Source organism: Hypanus sabinus, chromosome 2 (genome assembly GCF_030144855.1).
Source record: "Hypanus sabinus isolate sHypSab1 chromosome 2, sHypSab1.hap1, whole genome shotgun sequence".
Taxonomy (NCBI): Eukaryota; Metazoa; Chordata; class Chondrichthyes; order Myliobatiformes; family Dasyatidae; genus Hypanus; species Hypanus sabinus.
In genome coordinates, this window is record NC_082707.1 from 181,014,282 (window position 1) to 181,031,104 (window position 16,823).

The 16,823-nt window shown below is 41.6% G+C and overlaps 1 protein-coding gene across 1 annotated transcript in view; it reads left to right on the forward strand.

Annotated features, from left to right (window-relative positions):
* Nucleotides 1-16,823, forward strand: part of brf1b (BRF1 RNA polymerase III transcription initiation factor subunit b) — a 454,941-nt gene that overhangs the window by 188,686 nt on the left and 249,432 nt on the right. The window contains exon 4 of the mRNA XM_059960793.1: nt 8,816-8,847. Coding sequence (XP_059816776.1) covers nt 8,816-8,847 — 32 coding nt within the window. The remainder of the gene's footprint in view (nt 1-8,815; nt 8,848-16,823) is intronic.

The following is a 16,823-nucleotide window of genomic DNA, read 5'->3' on the forward strand; positions in this document are numbered from 1 at the left end:
CTGAGTTAGAGGTTATTGTTATTACACTACTCAGCCAAGTTTTCAGTCTCCCTCCTGTTTGCTGATTTATTACCCCCTTTGATACAGCCCACAACAGTGGTGTCATCAGCAAACTTGTTCATGGGGTTGGAGCTGTACACACTGTCGTAGGTTCTTGATTGGTAAGGGATTTAAAGTTATGGGACAAGGTGGGAAAAGGGATTTAAAAAAAAATCTGCCATGATTAAATGGTGAGCAGGTTTGATGGACTGAATAGCATAATTCTGCTCTTGTGTTTTATGTGTCAGTGACAATAGCTGAGTTTGATAAGTGCACCATGAACCCCTCTGCTGCTGTTTTCCAACTACCACTCAAAGTTGGCCTTTATTATGAGAGGATTTGAAAACAAGGATAAAGATGCCTGACTGAAATTACATAGGGTCTTGGTGAGTATTTCTCTTGCTGTGTTCATCTTCTAATATAGTGAGAGAAAGATTGTAATGAAGGTTCACCAGATTCGTTCCTGGTTGGGGAATTAGGCGATCAGATCTGTGCACAAGACACTAATTGTGGTCTTCCCAAAGTCTTGCATGGTAGTGCAGCGGCTAGCATAATGCTATTACAGTGTCAGTGATCAACAACTGGAGTTCAATTGCTGCTGACTCTAAATAGAGTTTGTACATTCTCCTGTGACTGTGTGAGTTTCTTCTGGGTGCAATAGTTTCTTCCCACATTCCAAAGATGTAAGGGCTAAAGCATGCTATGTTGATACTGGAAACATGGTGACAGTTGTGGGTTTCCCATAGCTCATGTTTGGACTGTGTTGGTTGATGCAAGTGACCTGTATCATGTATGCATTGATGTAGATGTGACAAATGGAGCAAATCGTTAAATTTTGTACAGCTGTAACATGATGTCTCTATTCTTGTATTCAGTTCCCTGACTGATGAAGGCCATCCTGTCAGACACCTTTTTCACTACCTTATCTACCTGTGCCTCCACTTTATCCCAAGGTCTCTCTGGTTTTTAACATCTACCTATTGTGAATATTAAGCGGATGCAGTCAATGCAGGAAAGTGGTACTAAGATAAGTGATGAGCCTTAATCTCAACGAATGGTGGAAATTGGGAACTAGTTTTAAGATTTAAATAGCTGACAAGCCTGCCTCCACTTGAATCCGGCTCATATCCTAATTTCAGCAGTGGGTTTTATTGTCGGCAGATCTGAGCTATTTTAAGTCTCATTAAGCATGTTTCTATGGCGTGGAATTCTGATTATTGTGGTTCTGAAGCATGAACGAATGGAAGCCATTCGGTCTGACTCACAGACGAGAAACTGGTTTAAGATACAGGGTCTGCAAAGCAAGTTGTTGTTGAAGTTGTTCCTTTGATTTACCACAGCTGGATGTTATAATTTAGAGTCTTGAACTGCAGACTCTAATGTGAACTCCATGAAAACTTGCTCCTATCAATAAATTTTATATTCCTGTGCTTCGTCTGATGGGATAAAGAACCAGATTTAATGCTGGGGACAGCAGAATATAATTTTTTTTTAAAAAACTTTGTTATATAATCGGACAAGGTATAGAGAAAATAATTGGCACAGCAGCAGATAATTACATTATCATAGAACATAGAATAGTACAGCACAGTACAGGCCCTTCGGTCCACAATGCTATGCTGACCCTTAAACCCTGCCTCCCAGATAACCCCCCCACCTTAAGTTCCTCCATATATCACAAGTATCTTCACTAATTTGTTTTTAATCAAAATAATCTGTCCTGATAGAGAGTCTTGGCCTGAAATGTCGACTGTTCCTCTCCATAGATGCTGCTTGACCTGGATTTCCAGCATCGACAGAATCTCTGGTGTTGGTGCAAAATGAAATTCCTTTTCTTTTCTCCCTGTTCACACAAAAATGCTATCTTCTCAAGAATGGTTCCAAAAGGGGAGTGTTTGTTCTCAATACTTTGTGTTGATTTGAATCACTTGAAAATGTGTTCTCCTCTAAACCAAGTGATCATGAGTTCAAGCCACAATCCACGCATGATGGAATCTAAACTGACGCTCCAGTGCAGTAAAAGATTAAAGAGATCAGTTTTATTTTTCAAATGTACATTGAACCATACAGTGAAATGCATTGTTTACATCAGTGAACAACACAGTCTGAGGATGTGCCTGAAGCAGCCCGCAAGAGTCGCCACGCTTCTGGTGCCAACATACTAATCCTCACCTGTAACCCTAACCTGTACATTTAACTTTGACTTTAGACATTTCAGGCCAAGACCCTTCTTGACCTGTAATTTCGCCTGTTTACTTCCCTCTATAGACGCGGCTTAACCTGCTGAGTTCCTCCAGTATTTTGTGTGTGTGTGTGTTTTGTTCTGGATTTCCATCATCTGCAGAATCTCTTGTATTCATGATCATAATATTTGCATTGGCCAAGGATGGACCAATGAGTGAGTTACCTGGTGCCGGGGTCACAGCATTGAGCAGAGGTGCGGTTGCTCATTTTAACTGGCCTGAAGAAAGCATGTTCTTCTTGTAGAGAGTTGCTTGCTTTTGCGAAGAACTAAGACCTTTTGCCTGTGACAAAGGAGGACCTCAGGAATTATCAAAGTGATTCTGAATTGGCAAAGTCTTTAAAAAGATGTTTCTTTGTAATAGAATCTATAAAACTTTTTTTAATATTCTGTTTTTAAAAATTTCTACTCAGGTTTTTGAAGTATGTTTTAAAAAAAGTCAGTGAGTTTGTGGTTACACCACATCCATTGAAGAAAGAAGTAATTAATGAAATGTGTTCGTGGCACTAAGCCAACTGTTAACTCCCCACCTCTGCCACCATTCTGATTCGCTTCCCGAATGCATTAACCCTTCTATTGACATCCTATAGTGCTATGGTTATTCCTCGTGAACTGAGTTGAAAGGAAGAAAGAGTGGTAAGTTGGTTTATTATCGTCAGATGTACTGAGGTACAGTGAAACACTTGCATACACCTGTCCATACAGACAAATCATTAAACAATGCACTGAAGTAATACAAAACAATGGAATGTAGAATAAAGTGTAAATAGCTACAAGGAAAGTACAGTGCAGGCAGTCAGTAAGGTGCAAAGCTATAACGAGGTTGGTTGTGAGGTCAAGTCCGTTTTCTCAAACTAAGGGACTGTTATGATATGTGCTTTCAGGCGTTTGTATCTTCTGTCTGATGAGAGAGGGGAGAAGAGACAATGTCCAGGGTGGATGGGGATCTTTGATTATGTTGACTGCTTTACCAAGGAGTGTGAGAAGTGTGGACAGAGTCCATGGAGGGGAAACTGGCTTCTGTGATGTTCTGAGCTGTGTTCTTGGGCAGACTTGTTGCCAGATCAACCTGTGATGGGTCCAGATAAGTTGTTTTCTGTGGTACATCAACGAAATGAATGAGAGTCAAAGGGGACATACCAGATTTCTTTAGCCTCCTGAGGAAGTAGAGGTGAGATTTCTTGGCTGTGGTGTGTGCGTGGTTGGACCAGGACAGCCTTTGGTGATGTGCACTCCAAAGAACTTGAAGCTCTCCATCTTCTCAATGACAGAGCATTCAAAAATATTCATATAGGTAACCCAGTACCTTTTGATACCGGTTGACTGTAAAATTTCCTGCATCAGAGTCCCAGTGCTTTGTACCTATTCTGGTTTCTTCTTCCTTTCTTTCCTAATGAAGGGTCTCAGCCCAAAACGTCAATTAATTATGCAGATGTTGTTTTATCTGCTGAAATTTTCCAGCATTTCCACTTTCTGCAGAGTCTCTTGTGCACCTGTGGTCCATCTGTCTTCTGGAGTTCCTGGTTCCCAACCATTTTAACTCCCACCCCCTCATTCCTGCACTAACCTGTCTGTCCTCAATCTCCTCTAGTGCCAGGTGAGGCTAAACTCCAACTAGAGGAACACATCTCATATTCTGCTGGAGTGGTTTACAACCTGCAGTCATAAATATTGAGTTCTCAAGTTTCAGGTTACCCGCTCCCCCATCTGTCCCTTTCTCTCTCTTCCTGATTTGTCCAAATCATTTTACACCCACTCGAGTACCTGCATACCCCCTTAAGTACCTGCACACCCCCAATCACCCTGTTTCTTTCCCTTCCTCCACCCACTCCATTGTCTATCACTCTCACACTGCTCCCATTGCGTCCCTCCCCCTGCCCCTACCTTCCTTGTTCGGTTCCATTCTCCGCCTTCCTCTCCTATCAGATCCTACTCTCTTTTGTTGCCTACACCTCTCACCTCCCAGCTTCTGTCGCCATTCCCAGATTCCACTCCTTCATTTGCCTATCACCTTCTGACACCGTGTTGTGTTTGTTACTGTGGGGTAGCGCAGAGCACACCTGAATGCCAGCATGCAGGACACACAACTGAACTTTATTGACAATCCTGCTTGTGCAGTATGTTAACTCCTCTCATGTGTGAGTGACTAACTGAGTGGCACAGGAACAACACTATTAACTACCACTACATCACCCATTCTTGAAAAAGAAGGAAAACTAGGTATGTACTTGCCCAGAGAACTTCATTGAAATTATAGTCACTGAAATTGAGCGATTCAGTTCACTTTACCCATAGCACCAGTTGGAGGTGTGGGTTCAAGCGGAAGCAGGTTACCTGTAACTACCACTACAGACCTGCTCGACACCTGCCAGCTCTTGCTCCATGCCTGCCCCTCACCATTATACTTGCTGTCATCTGAATCCAGACAAAAGTTTTCAACCCAAAACATTAACCATTTCCCTCTGCAGGCATGCTGTCTGACCAACCTGATGAGTTCCTCTGACAATTTCTTTGTTGCTTGAGTATGTTACAGTTGCTGTTTGTGGATGGAGACCATTTACCCAAAACTTTATAACCTTTGCTGTTAAATTAGACGGGAAGCACAGTGGCGTCACCGATAGATTCACTGCCTCTCAGCTCCAAGGACTCTGTTCAGTCCTAACCTCTGGTGCTGTCTTTATGGAGTTTGCATGCTCCCCCTGTGACTGTGTGGACTTCCTCCCACTATCCAAAGACATGCAGATTGACACTGATTGATCAATTATTGATTGATTAATTGACTACTGCAAATTACCCTCTTTTAGAAGTTGAAATGATGGCACCTTTGGATGGGGGGAGATTTAAAGATTAGCTTTATTTATTATTTGGATAGTATATCAAAATGTGCAGTGAAATATATTGCTTTGCATTAATGACCAACACAGTCCGAATATGTGCTTGGGGCATCCTGCAAGTATCACCATGTGGCTGGACCCAACATAGCATGCCCACAACCCATCAACCCTAACCTGTATAACTTTGGAGTGTGGGAGGGATTTGGAACACCTGGAGGAAACCCACATGGTCATGGGGAGGGAATTGTACCCTGATGCTGAGGTGGGGGGGAGTGGGGAGGTTTGTTGGGAATAAAGTGAGCATGGATAGGATTAATGTAAGTGTAAGACATAGAACAATACAGCACAGTACAGGCCCTTCGGCCCACAATGTTATCCTGACCCTTAAACCCTTCCTCCTATATAACCTCCACCTTAAATTCCTCCATATACCTGTCTAGTAGTCTCTTAAATTTCACTTGTGTATCTGCCTCCACCACTGACTCAGGCAGTGCATTCCATGCACCAACCACTCTGAGTGAAAAACCTTCCTCTAATATCCCCCTTGAACTTTCCACCCCTTACCTTAAAGCCATGTTCTCTTGTACTGAGCAGTGGTGGCCTAGGGAAGAGGCGCTGGCTGTCCACTCTATCTATTCCTATTAATATCTTGTATACCCATAGACAATTGGTGAAATCTCGGTGAGCTGAAGGACTTGGTCTGAATCTTCATAGAAACAATCTGCTCTGGCCATGCCTCATCCACCAACTAGAAGCAGGACTTCCTGGTAGATTTATTTTCTTGAATTCTTTCGCTTCCCTTTTCCTTTGAAAGCTGTTCCAGGTGGATATTCAAACAACAACACACACAAAATGCTGGTGGAACATAGCAGGCCAGGCAGCATCTATAGGGAGAAGCGCTGTCGACGTTTCGGGCCGAGACCCTTCGTCTTCATCAGGAGACCCTCCACCAGCATTTTGTGTGTGTTGTTGTTTGAATTTCCAGCATTTGCAGATTTCCTCGTGTTTGCCCAGGTGAATATTTCTGCTTTTCAGGAATGGATGGCAATTTAGTGTAGCAGTTAGTGTAACACTTTTCAGCATCCATGAATGGGGTTCAGCTCCTGCTGCTGTCTGTAAAGAGTTTGTATGTTCTCCCTATGACCACATTGGTTTCATCTGGGGAGTCCAGTTTCCTTCCAAATTTTAAAGGTGTTATGGGCTAGGGTTGGTAAGTTTTGGGCATGCTCTGTTGGTACCAGAAGCATGGTGACACTTGTAGGCTACCACCAGCAGGTCCTTGTACTGTGTTGGTTGTTGTTGTAAAGAATGCATTTCACTGTATGTTTTAACCATTTAACCATATAACAATTACAGCATGGAAACAGGCCATCTCTGCCCTTCTAGTCCGTGCCAAATGCTTACTCTCACCTAGTCCCACCTACCTGTGCTCAGTCCATTCCTTTCCTGCCCATATACCTATCCAATTTTTTTTTAAATGACAAAATCAAACCTGCCTCTACCACTTCTACTGGAAGCTCGTTCCACACAGCTGCCACTCTCTGAGTAAGGAAGTTCCCCCTCATGTTACCCCTAAACTTTTGCCCCTTAACTCTCAACTCATGTCCTCTTGTTTGAATCTCCCCTATTCTCAATGGAAAAAGCCTATCCACATCAACTCTATCTATCCCCCTCATAATTTTAAATACCTCTATCAAGTCCCCCCTAAACCTTCTACGCTCCAAAGAATAAAGACCTAAGTTGTTCAACCTTTCTCTGTAACTTAGGTGCTGAAACCCAGGTAACATTCTAGTAAATCTCCTCTGTACTCTCTCTATTGATGTACATTTGACAAATAAATCCAATCTTTAATCTTTAAATGGCTGTGATTGAAATTCAGATTTATTTATCACGTGTCATGTGAGTTGTGTTGAAAGCAGATGTCAGTGAATAGTCCAGAGGGAACTACGATGGGTTTAAATGTGTTGCCACTGTGGTTAAATATCTTCGTGCACTCTTGTGTTGAACTTGATGTTCAAGAACTGCTCACTTGTGAGAGTTATTATGACAAAGAACCCAGGAGGAAATGTGATTGAGTCACTGGGCTCTCTTGGGCGTCTATGTGATTCCTCTCTTTACTTAAGTGTAAATATAACACAGAGTGGCTGTTGTTCCTTTCAGAAGCAAGTACAGGGCACTGCTGTTAAATGTAGAAATGATCTATCTCCAGTCTGTTTCGATTTATCCGAACTGTGGGGGTGAATGACTGTTGAAGGACACCATGAGAACAAAAGCTTGTTTTTATTCTGGAGCAGCGATGCAGTTGTGTAGGATTCCATCAGAAGCACAGACTGGGATAAAATCCCTTTCAAACCATGCCCTTGTTTAGATATGGGGAAACACAGCATTTATCTAGCAAAATGTAAACAAAAGAGGTTCTGCAGATGTTGGAAATCCAGAGTAACACACACAAAATACTGAAAGAAACCAGCACGTCAGGCAGCATCGATGGAGGGTAATAAACAGTCCACATTTTGGGCCGCGACCTTTTAGCAGGACTGTAAAGGAATTGAACAGAAGTCAACATGGAAGTGTTGCAGGAGGAGTACAAGTTGGCACGTAAGACTAGGTGAGGAGGAAGGTGGGTGAGTAAGGGAGTGGGAAGATGAACTAAGGAGCTGAAGAGATATTGGGCTTAAGAACGAATCTGATAGGAGAGGAGGGTGGTCTGTAGGAGAAAAGGGAAGGAGGAGGGGCAGCAGAGAGAGGCGATGGGCAGGTGAGGAGAAGGGAAGAGGTAAGAGCAAAACAGGGAACTGAAAAAGAAGGAAAGGGGTGGGTAAAAATTAACAGAAGTTGGAGAAATCAAATGTTCGTGCTATCAGGCTTGAGGCTCTCCAGATGGAATATGAGTATTGCTCCTCCAAACTGAGTGTGTTTTCACCATGGCTGTAGAGGAGGCCATGGACCACCATGTCAGATTGGGAATGGGAAGTGGAATTGAAATGGCTGGTTGCTGGGAGATACAGCCTTTTGAGTCTGTCCTAGCAAAGGTGCTTGACAAAGCGGTCCCCCAATCTACATCAGGTCTTCCCAATACAGAGATGGTAATATTGTGCCTTGAAGTCCCAGAATCCGTTACAGCTGATGAAGCATCCAGAAGTATGTTAATGGCCAGATAATTTGTGTTTTGGTTGTACTTACAGTATTGTGCCAAACTGGTAGACTGAGAGGAAGAAGTACAAAGGACTATTACACGGTCATTATAGGAAGGAGGTGGGAGCTTAGAGAGGGTACAGGGTGATTTACCCATGTACTGGGTTTTCCAAAGAGAATTGGGAGGTTTCCAAGCTGAGTAATGGGAGTGGTTTTGAGGGCTATGGTCTGAGTGTGGGTCAGTGGAACTAGGTATAATAATAGTTTGGCATGGACCATTTTTGTAGACCGTAAGACGTAGGAAAAAAATTAGGCTGTTCAGTCCATCAAGTCATCTCTGCTATTTAATTCCAGCTGATTCAGTTGTGAAGATTGGTGTCAGTGTTGGATAGTTCTCTAAGCATTGACAGCTCAGCCATGTGCCTCTGCAGCAATGTTAAACAATGCTGGCTTTGATTGTAACACTTCTGATGGGTAAACATGGTTAGGTGATTCAGCAGTCAAGCTGGTTTTATTGTTGTTGAACTGTTATTTTTTTTATGTGTTCCTTGACAAAATCTTCAAGATATGTTGTTGGATCTCAGTGACCTATTGCAGGTACGTACTGTGCAATGATTGGAAATGTTCGTGCTTATCCTGTTTTCTTCATTAAATCTTTGGTGTCTGACTATATATACTCAGTGCCCGCTTTATTAGGTACAGAGTAGAACCTGGTGCGTGGTCTGCTGCCGAAGCCCAACCACTTCAAGTGCATCCATAGACACTCTTCTGCACACCACTGTTGTAACATGTGGTTATTTAAGTTAGTTGTTTTCCTGCAAACTTGAACCAGTCTGGCCATTCTCCTCTGACCTGTCATTAACAAGGTGTTTTTGCCCACAGAATTGATGTTAACCGGATTTTTTTTGTTTTTCACACCATTCTCCATAAGTTCTATTAGTGACTGCTGTGTGTGAAAATCGCAGGAGATCAGCAGTTTTTGAGACATTCAAACCATCCTGTCTGACACCAGCAATCATTCTATAGTCATAGTTACTTGGATCACATTTCTTCACCGTTTTCATGTTTGGCCTGAACAACAACTGTACTCCTTAGCCATGTCTGCATGCTTTTAAACATTTAAGTTGTTACTGCTGCATGATTGGCTGTTAAGTGTACCTAATAAAGTGGCCACTGGGTGTATTTTCCTGCACGTTATTTTGTAGTATTTGGTAGATAATTTCACAAAGGTGAGGGAGCAGGTAAGACTTGGTCTCCCTACCATTCCCTCGTCTATTGAAATGTGGCCCACATTGGGTTGTTTTCCACAGAGATATGTTTCTTTTACAACAATCTTCTGAAGTACCATGGACCCCTCAGTAACAGACGAGAAAGGTTTGTGGAGTACATATGAGGAGTGTTTGATATCTCTGGAGCTGTACTTCCATATGTGATGGAGTTCGGAAGAGTGAGAGATCTCATTGAAATCTGAACTGAAAAGACATACAGAAGAGATATGGAGAAAATATTTCTATCAGTGGGAAAGTTTAGAATACAAGAGCACAGCTTCAGAATAAAATAATGTCCGTTTAAAATTGAGATGATGAGAAATTCCTTCAGGCAGGCGGTGGTGAATCTTTGGAATTTGTTGCCACAGTCATCTGTGGAAGCCAAATCATTGGGTATATGTAAGGCAGTAATTGACAGTTCTTGTGTGGTAAGGGAGTTAAGGGTTGCAGATAGAAGACGGGAGAATGGGATTTTAAAAAACTCAGCCATGATTGAATGGTGGAACAGACCTGATGGGCAGAATGACCTAATTCTGTTCCTATACCCTGTTGTTTCACTCCCTGTTACCTCAAATGTGGCACCATTTAGTTCATAAATAATAACATTTGGTGGTTGAAAATTTAAAAGAAAGCTACAGATGATGAAAATTTGAAATACAAGCAGAAAAACATAGCGGAACTGAGCAGGTCATTCAGCTTCTGTAGAGAGGGATACTTTTGTCGTGTTCTCCAAGTAAGCTGTCTGATGCTGAATATTTTCATCATTCCCTGTTTTATTATGGGTTTAATATCTGCTTCATCTAGGAAATTTTTTCATCTACTCTCTGTGGGTTTTGTGCAGAAGAAACCTGTTGTTATTGCACATCCCTGTGAGAAGTGGGTGGTACCTTGAACCACTGCAATCATTGTTTTTAAGATATTTCCACGGTGCAGTTTGGAAGTTGATCATGATTCAAGTTCTGTATCCATGAAGGTTTTGTCCTTCCAGGTATTGTGGGGAGGGTGAAGTTCACAGGTCTTGCTGGTGCTGTCAGGGAAGCTTATTCAGATTTATATATCACGTGTACATTGAAACATGCAATCAATGCATTGTTTGCTTTAACAGCCAATGCACCACACATTCCGGTGCCAACGTAGCACGCCTAAAATGCTAGTCAGAATACCACATAGCACAAATAAGCAGAGCATATTAAGCAACGAAGCAACAACAGCTATTCAAGCCCTGTTTATCCTCTCCTTCCCCCACCCCCCAACACACATGCACACTCCTCTAACCTGGAGCCTAAAGCCTCCAGGGGACACGTGGATTTGTAGACATTGGGCCTTTGACGTCCCTAGGGGGTTCAAAGAGATTCGCAGATTCCGCGGCTCTGGATCTGAGTATAATGCATTCTTTATCTGTATGACCTCCAGCCACTGTGCTGTTGGTGGAGGGGGTGAAAATTTAAGGTTAAGGTTGCCAATTAGGCAGTGTCAGCTTTATCTAGGATAATATTGAGCTTCTATCGTGATCTTGGACAAGTGAAAAATATTTTATCACATGTTTAGTGTGCCTGAAGAGTTAATACAAGTAATTCCCCAGAGAATAGTCAGCCTCAGACCTGCACTTGTGAGGAGCGTTTGATAGCTTTGGGCTTGTACTTGCTGGAGTTTAGAAGCATGAGGTGGAATCTCATTGAAACCTATTGAATATTGAAAGGCCTAGATAGAGTGGATGTGCAGAGAATGTTTCCTGTAGTAGGGGAATCTAAGATCAGAGGGCATGGACTCAAAATACGAGGATGTCCCTTTAGAACAGATGAGGAGGAGTTTCCTTAGCTAGAGGGTGGTGAATCTGTGGAATTCATTTACATGGACAACTGTAGAAGCTGTCATCAGCTGTGGAGGTTGATAGATTTTTGATTTGTAAGGGTGTCAAAGGTTACAGAGAGGCACCAGAATAATGGTTTTGTTTAATGTCAGATTTGATTAGGGAGCTTAAGGTAAAGGAACCCTTAGGAGTCAGTGATCCCTGCTGATAGAGGGGGAGAAACTAAAATCAGATGTATTATAGTGGAGTAATATCACCTGTCCTTTCTCTATAACCTTTAAACTTATTCTGTGATGGATATTCACTGTCCGGGGGCCTTCTTCTTTTTTGCCAAGCTCAGCTTTCTAAGCACAGCAGCTGACACTTCTAAAGATCAAAGTATTGTTTTAGAATCAGTTGATTTTCCAACTAATATTCTTTGTTTAGATTCTTGTCATAAATGGGAGCCGGTCTTCAGTTCATATTGCAAATGGAAAGCAGTGATCAGTTTGAAGTTAAAGACAGCATTGCAAATAAATGCTATCTATAGAGCAGGCTCACTGGTGCCACAGCGCTTGGGCTTATTGCTCAACAGTTGTAGTGTAAGGCAATGGGATATTTTAATTTGGCTTGTTTCAAACCAGAAAATACTGGTTAAGTTATTTAGTTCAAATAACTTTGCAGACAAGAATATTATCTTTTAGCATATTATAGTGGAGTAAAGAGAAGTGCATAAGCATGAAAGAGGAGCTGGCCAAAGTTGACTGGAAAGGGACACTAGCAGGGATGGCGGCAGAACTGCAGTGGCTGGAGTTTCTGCAAGCAATTCAGAAGGTGCAGGATAAATGTATCCCAAATAAGTATTCTAAAGAGAGGATGAGGTAACTGGCTGACAAGTCAAGTCAAAGACAGAATAGAAGTGCAAGAGAGGGCATCCAGTGTCCTGAAAAAGTATTCAGCCCCCAACCCTTTGTTCACATAAATGAGTATTACAAACAGGAATTTTGATCAATTTAGCTGAGGAGTTTTATTTGTGAATCACATTCTCCTTTTTCACAGTAGACCCCAAAAATCATGGAAAATTTGAAAGCACGAAAAACTAAAACTTCAAACTGAAGTGTCAGCAGTTCAAAAGTATTCATCTTCATTTGCTCAGTACTTAGTTGAACCACCTCTCACAGGGGTTACAGCCAGTAATCTTTTTGGATAAGTCTATTAGCTGTGCACAATGTGACAGAGCAACATTTGCCCATTCCCCCTTGCAAAATTGCTCAAGCTATGCCAGGTTAATTGGGCAGCTTGAGATGCTCGATTGGGTTAAGGTCAGGATTCTGACTAGGCCACTCAAGGACATCAATTTTCTTCATTTTAAGTCACTTAATGGTAGTTCTGGCAGTGTGTGTTGGGTGTTGTCCTGCTAAAAGACAAACTTCCCACCCAGTTTAAGCTTTCTGGCAGAAGCTAGCTGGTTTTTATCCAGGATCTCTCTGTATTTAGCAGCAGTCATTTTCCTATCAATCCTGACAAGATTTCCCATCCCTGCTGTTGAAAGTATTTTCATCGCATGATGCTACCTCCACCATAAGGATGGTGTTACCTGGCTGATGCACAGTATTAGATTTATACCACATGTACCACTTAGGTTTGAAGCCAAAAAGTTCCACTTTAGTCCCATTTGACCCAAAGACCTTCTTCCACATCTTTTCAAAGTCTTTATGGGCAAGGATATGCTTTTTTTATAACTAGGACTTCGTCCTTGCCACTCTTGCATAAATACCCTTTTTGTGCAAGACCTTAGAGATTGTGGAGCCATGAACTTCAATTTCAGTTGCAGACGTTGACCTGCAGCTCACTCAGAGTGACTGCTGGCATCACAGTAGCCTCTCTCACAACTGCCATTCTTCTCCAGTAACTAAGTTTTGAGGGGTACCCTGAACTAGAGAGTGTGATTGCGATTTCATATTTTTTCCACTTTTTTCGGGATGGACTGCATTGAGCTCCGAGATATGTTCAGTGCCTTTAAGATGGTCTTGTACCCTTCACCAGATTTGTGCTTCTCTGTGATCATTTCCCAGACTTTTCCTGAATGCTCTTTTGTCTTTATGTTGAAAATCTGGACCTTACAGAGAGAGGGAGTGTTTATTCTTATGAATTCATTGAAAATGGGTGATGCTCTAATTTTCGAAAATCAACAAATATGGATGAGTTGGTAAGATGATCACACCTGAGGAAAGTTAGCACGGTGGTAGTTGCAAAGGGGATGGATACTTTTTTAGCCTCGCAATTTTGGTTTGTAAGTTTTAGTAAATTGTTGACAGGTTTTGGAATTTTGATTTGACATGATGTACATTGTTTTGTAGATTAGCTCAAAAAATGCAACTTCAGTATATTTTTAAATTTAGAAAATGAAACAGTAAAATGTGAAAACAGTTGTGGGGCTGGAATACTTTTTCAAGCCACTGTATAATATACCAAAAGTTAGTGGGAAATTAGAGGATTGGGAACCTTTTAAAAGCTAACAGAAAGTGACATTAAAAAACATAAGGAGAGAAAAGATGAACTATAACAGTAAACTGGCCAATAATATAAAAGAGGATACAAAAAGTCTTTTTAGATATATAAAGAGTAAAAGAGGAGTGAAGATGGATATTGGATCATTGGAGAGCTAGTAAAGCGGCACAAAGAAATGGCAGACAAACTTGTTAAGTATTTTGCATCGGTCTTCACTGTGCAAGACACTAGCAGTATGCCAGAAATTCGAGAGTGTCGGGGGCATTCTGACACCTCTGAAAGTGGAAAGTTAAGTATAGCTTAAGTATGTGTGGAGGTATTAGAAGTGATCTTTCAAGAGTCACTAGATTCTGGAATGGTTCCAGAGGACTGAAAAATTGCAAATGTCACCTCTACTCTTTGAGAAGGGAGCGAGGCAGCAGAAGAAAAATTATAGGTCAATTAGCCTGCCTTCAGTGGTTGGGAAGCTGCTGAAGACCGTTATTAAGAATGTAATTTCAGGCACATGATAAAATTGGCCAAAGTCAGTATTATTTCGTTAAGGGAAAATCTTGCCTGACAAATTTATTGGAGTTCTTTAAGGAAATAACAGGCAAAGGTGAATCAGTGGATGTTGTTTACTTGCTTTTTCAGAATCCTTTGACAGTGTGCCGCTCATGAGGCTGGTTAACTTGATGAGTCCATGGTATTACAGAAAAGTTACGAGCATGAATAGAGCATTGGGTGACTGGCAGAAGGCAAAGAGTGGGAATAAAAAGGGCCTTTTTTTTAATTGTTGACAGTGACTAGTGGTGTACTACTATTATTGTACTATTATTATGCGGTATTGGGAGCACTTTAATGGTTTGGGTGACTTTCTCGATGTCTTTGTGGACAATATGAAGATAGATGGAAGGGCAAGTGGTGTTGAGGAAGCAAGGAGTCTGCAGAAGGACTTAGATTAGGAGAATGAGCAAAGAAAAGGCAGATGGTATATAGTGTAGGGATCTATGAACTCATGCAATGTGTTAGAAGAAAGTAAGGCATAGACTATTTTCTAAATGGGGAGAAAATTAAAAAGTCAGAGGTGCAAAGTGACTTGGGAGTCTTCATGCAGGATTTCCTGAAAGTTAATTTGCAGATTGAGTCAGTGGTAAGGAAGGCAAATGTAATATTAGCATTCATTTTGAGAGGACTAGAATATAAAAGCAAGAATGTGATGCTGAGGCTTTATAAGGCATTGGTCAGACTGCACTTGGAGTATTGTGAGAAGCTTTGGGATCCTTGTCTAAGAAAAGATGTGCTAGCATTGGAGAGGGTCCAGAGGAGAACAATAATTCTGGGAATGAAAGGATTAACGTATGAGGAGCAGATGATGGCTTTGGGCTGAAGAAGGGGAATCTCATTGAAACCTATTCAATATTGAAAGGCCTAGATAGAATGCACGTGAAGAGAATGTTTCCTATAGTGGGTCAGTCTAGACCCAGATTGCATAGCCTCAGAATAGAATGATGTTCCTTCAGAGCAGATGAAGAGGAATTTCCTTAGCCAGAGGGTGTTGAATCTGTGGAATTCATTACTACAAATGGCTGTGGAGGCCAAGTCATTGGATATACTTAAAGCAAAGGTTCTTGATTAGTCAGGGCGTCAAAGATTACAGGAGAAGGCAAGAAAATAAGTTTGAAAGGGATAATCAATTAGCCATGATGGAATGGATGAGCCAGATAGCCTAATTCTGCTCCTATGTCTTGTAGTTTTATGACTCTTGGAAGCCGTAGTATTTATACAACTGGTTCTGTTAAATTTAAAATACGTGCATAAATATTTGATCTCCCATAACACAAAGATATGGACCAGGAACTGGAGATCTAAAGTTTTATTTTGGTCAAAAGATCACCTTTTATGTCACAAGTTTCTATAGTTCACCACGTCCCTCAGCATTAACTGTCAAATAGATTAGGTGTTGTGATTTTGTGTATGTGGAATATCGTCCTTATTTTGATGTTGGGCTGGCAGAACAGCATTGACAAGGGCTGGTGACCTCCCCAGGGTTAGCAAGTTGTTAGTGGGTTCTGGAATCGGAGTTCTGTGCAGGCAGGAGGAACAAGGGTCAGTGACCCCCTGGGTATACAGGAGTTTGAGACCTAGTGTTTGGTGATGAGTGAGTCCTGGGATTGAAAATGAAGATGGAAGCCCGAAGGTCGATTGGAAGTCGAGTCTCAATAGCCAGAGGTGAGTCTGTAAATCTCCGTAAGTTCACTGCGGCAGCCAAAGGCGCAATGTCTGCAAGTCCAAGTCCTTGAGCCTGGTGGCTGAAGATGGCCTGATCTGATATTGAAGGAATGTCTGTGTGTGTAGTGCAGGGGTCAGCAACCTTTACCACTGAAAGAGCCACTTGGACCCGTTTCCCACAGAAAAGAAAACACTGGGAGCCGCAAAACCCGTTTGACATTTAAAATGAAATAACACTGCATACAACGTTTTTTTTGCCTTTATGCTATGTATAAACAAACTATAATGTGTTGCATTTATGAAATTGATGAACTCCTGCAGAGAAAACGAAATTACATTTCTGCATGCAACAAAAACATTTTGAACTCCGAAAAAAAGACGTTGGGTTGAAGGTTACTTTTAAGTAAAATACTCAACGTCTATTTGAGTCCTTCTTGTATTTATGAAAAACGCCAAACTTAAATTTGCCGCCAGCAGCAAACCAAAAATAACATCAGCCAGCTGTCAGCCTGAAAAATAAAAGGACTATTTCACTGAACAATGAAAAAATATGAATATACATAAAATAATAAGCAATTAAAATATTTATCATACTTGGTTAATGGGATTTCTGCTCCTGGACCTCAGTGCACAGCGTCTGCACATCAGGGCTGTATGACGTCACCTTCATCTTTACACAGGATCGCAAGCTGTCATCTGTGAGGCGTGCGCGATGTTTGTTTTTAATAAAGTTCATGTTGGAGAACACCTGCTCACATACATATGTGGATCCAAAGATCGACAGGACTCCAAGC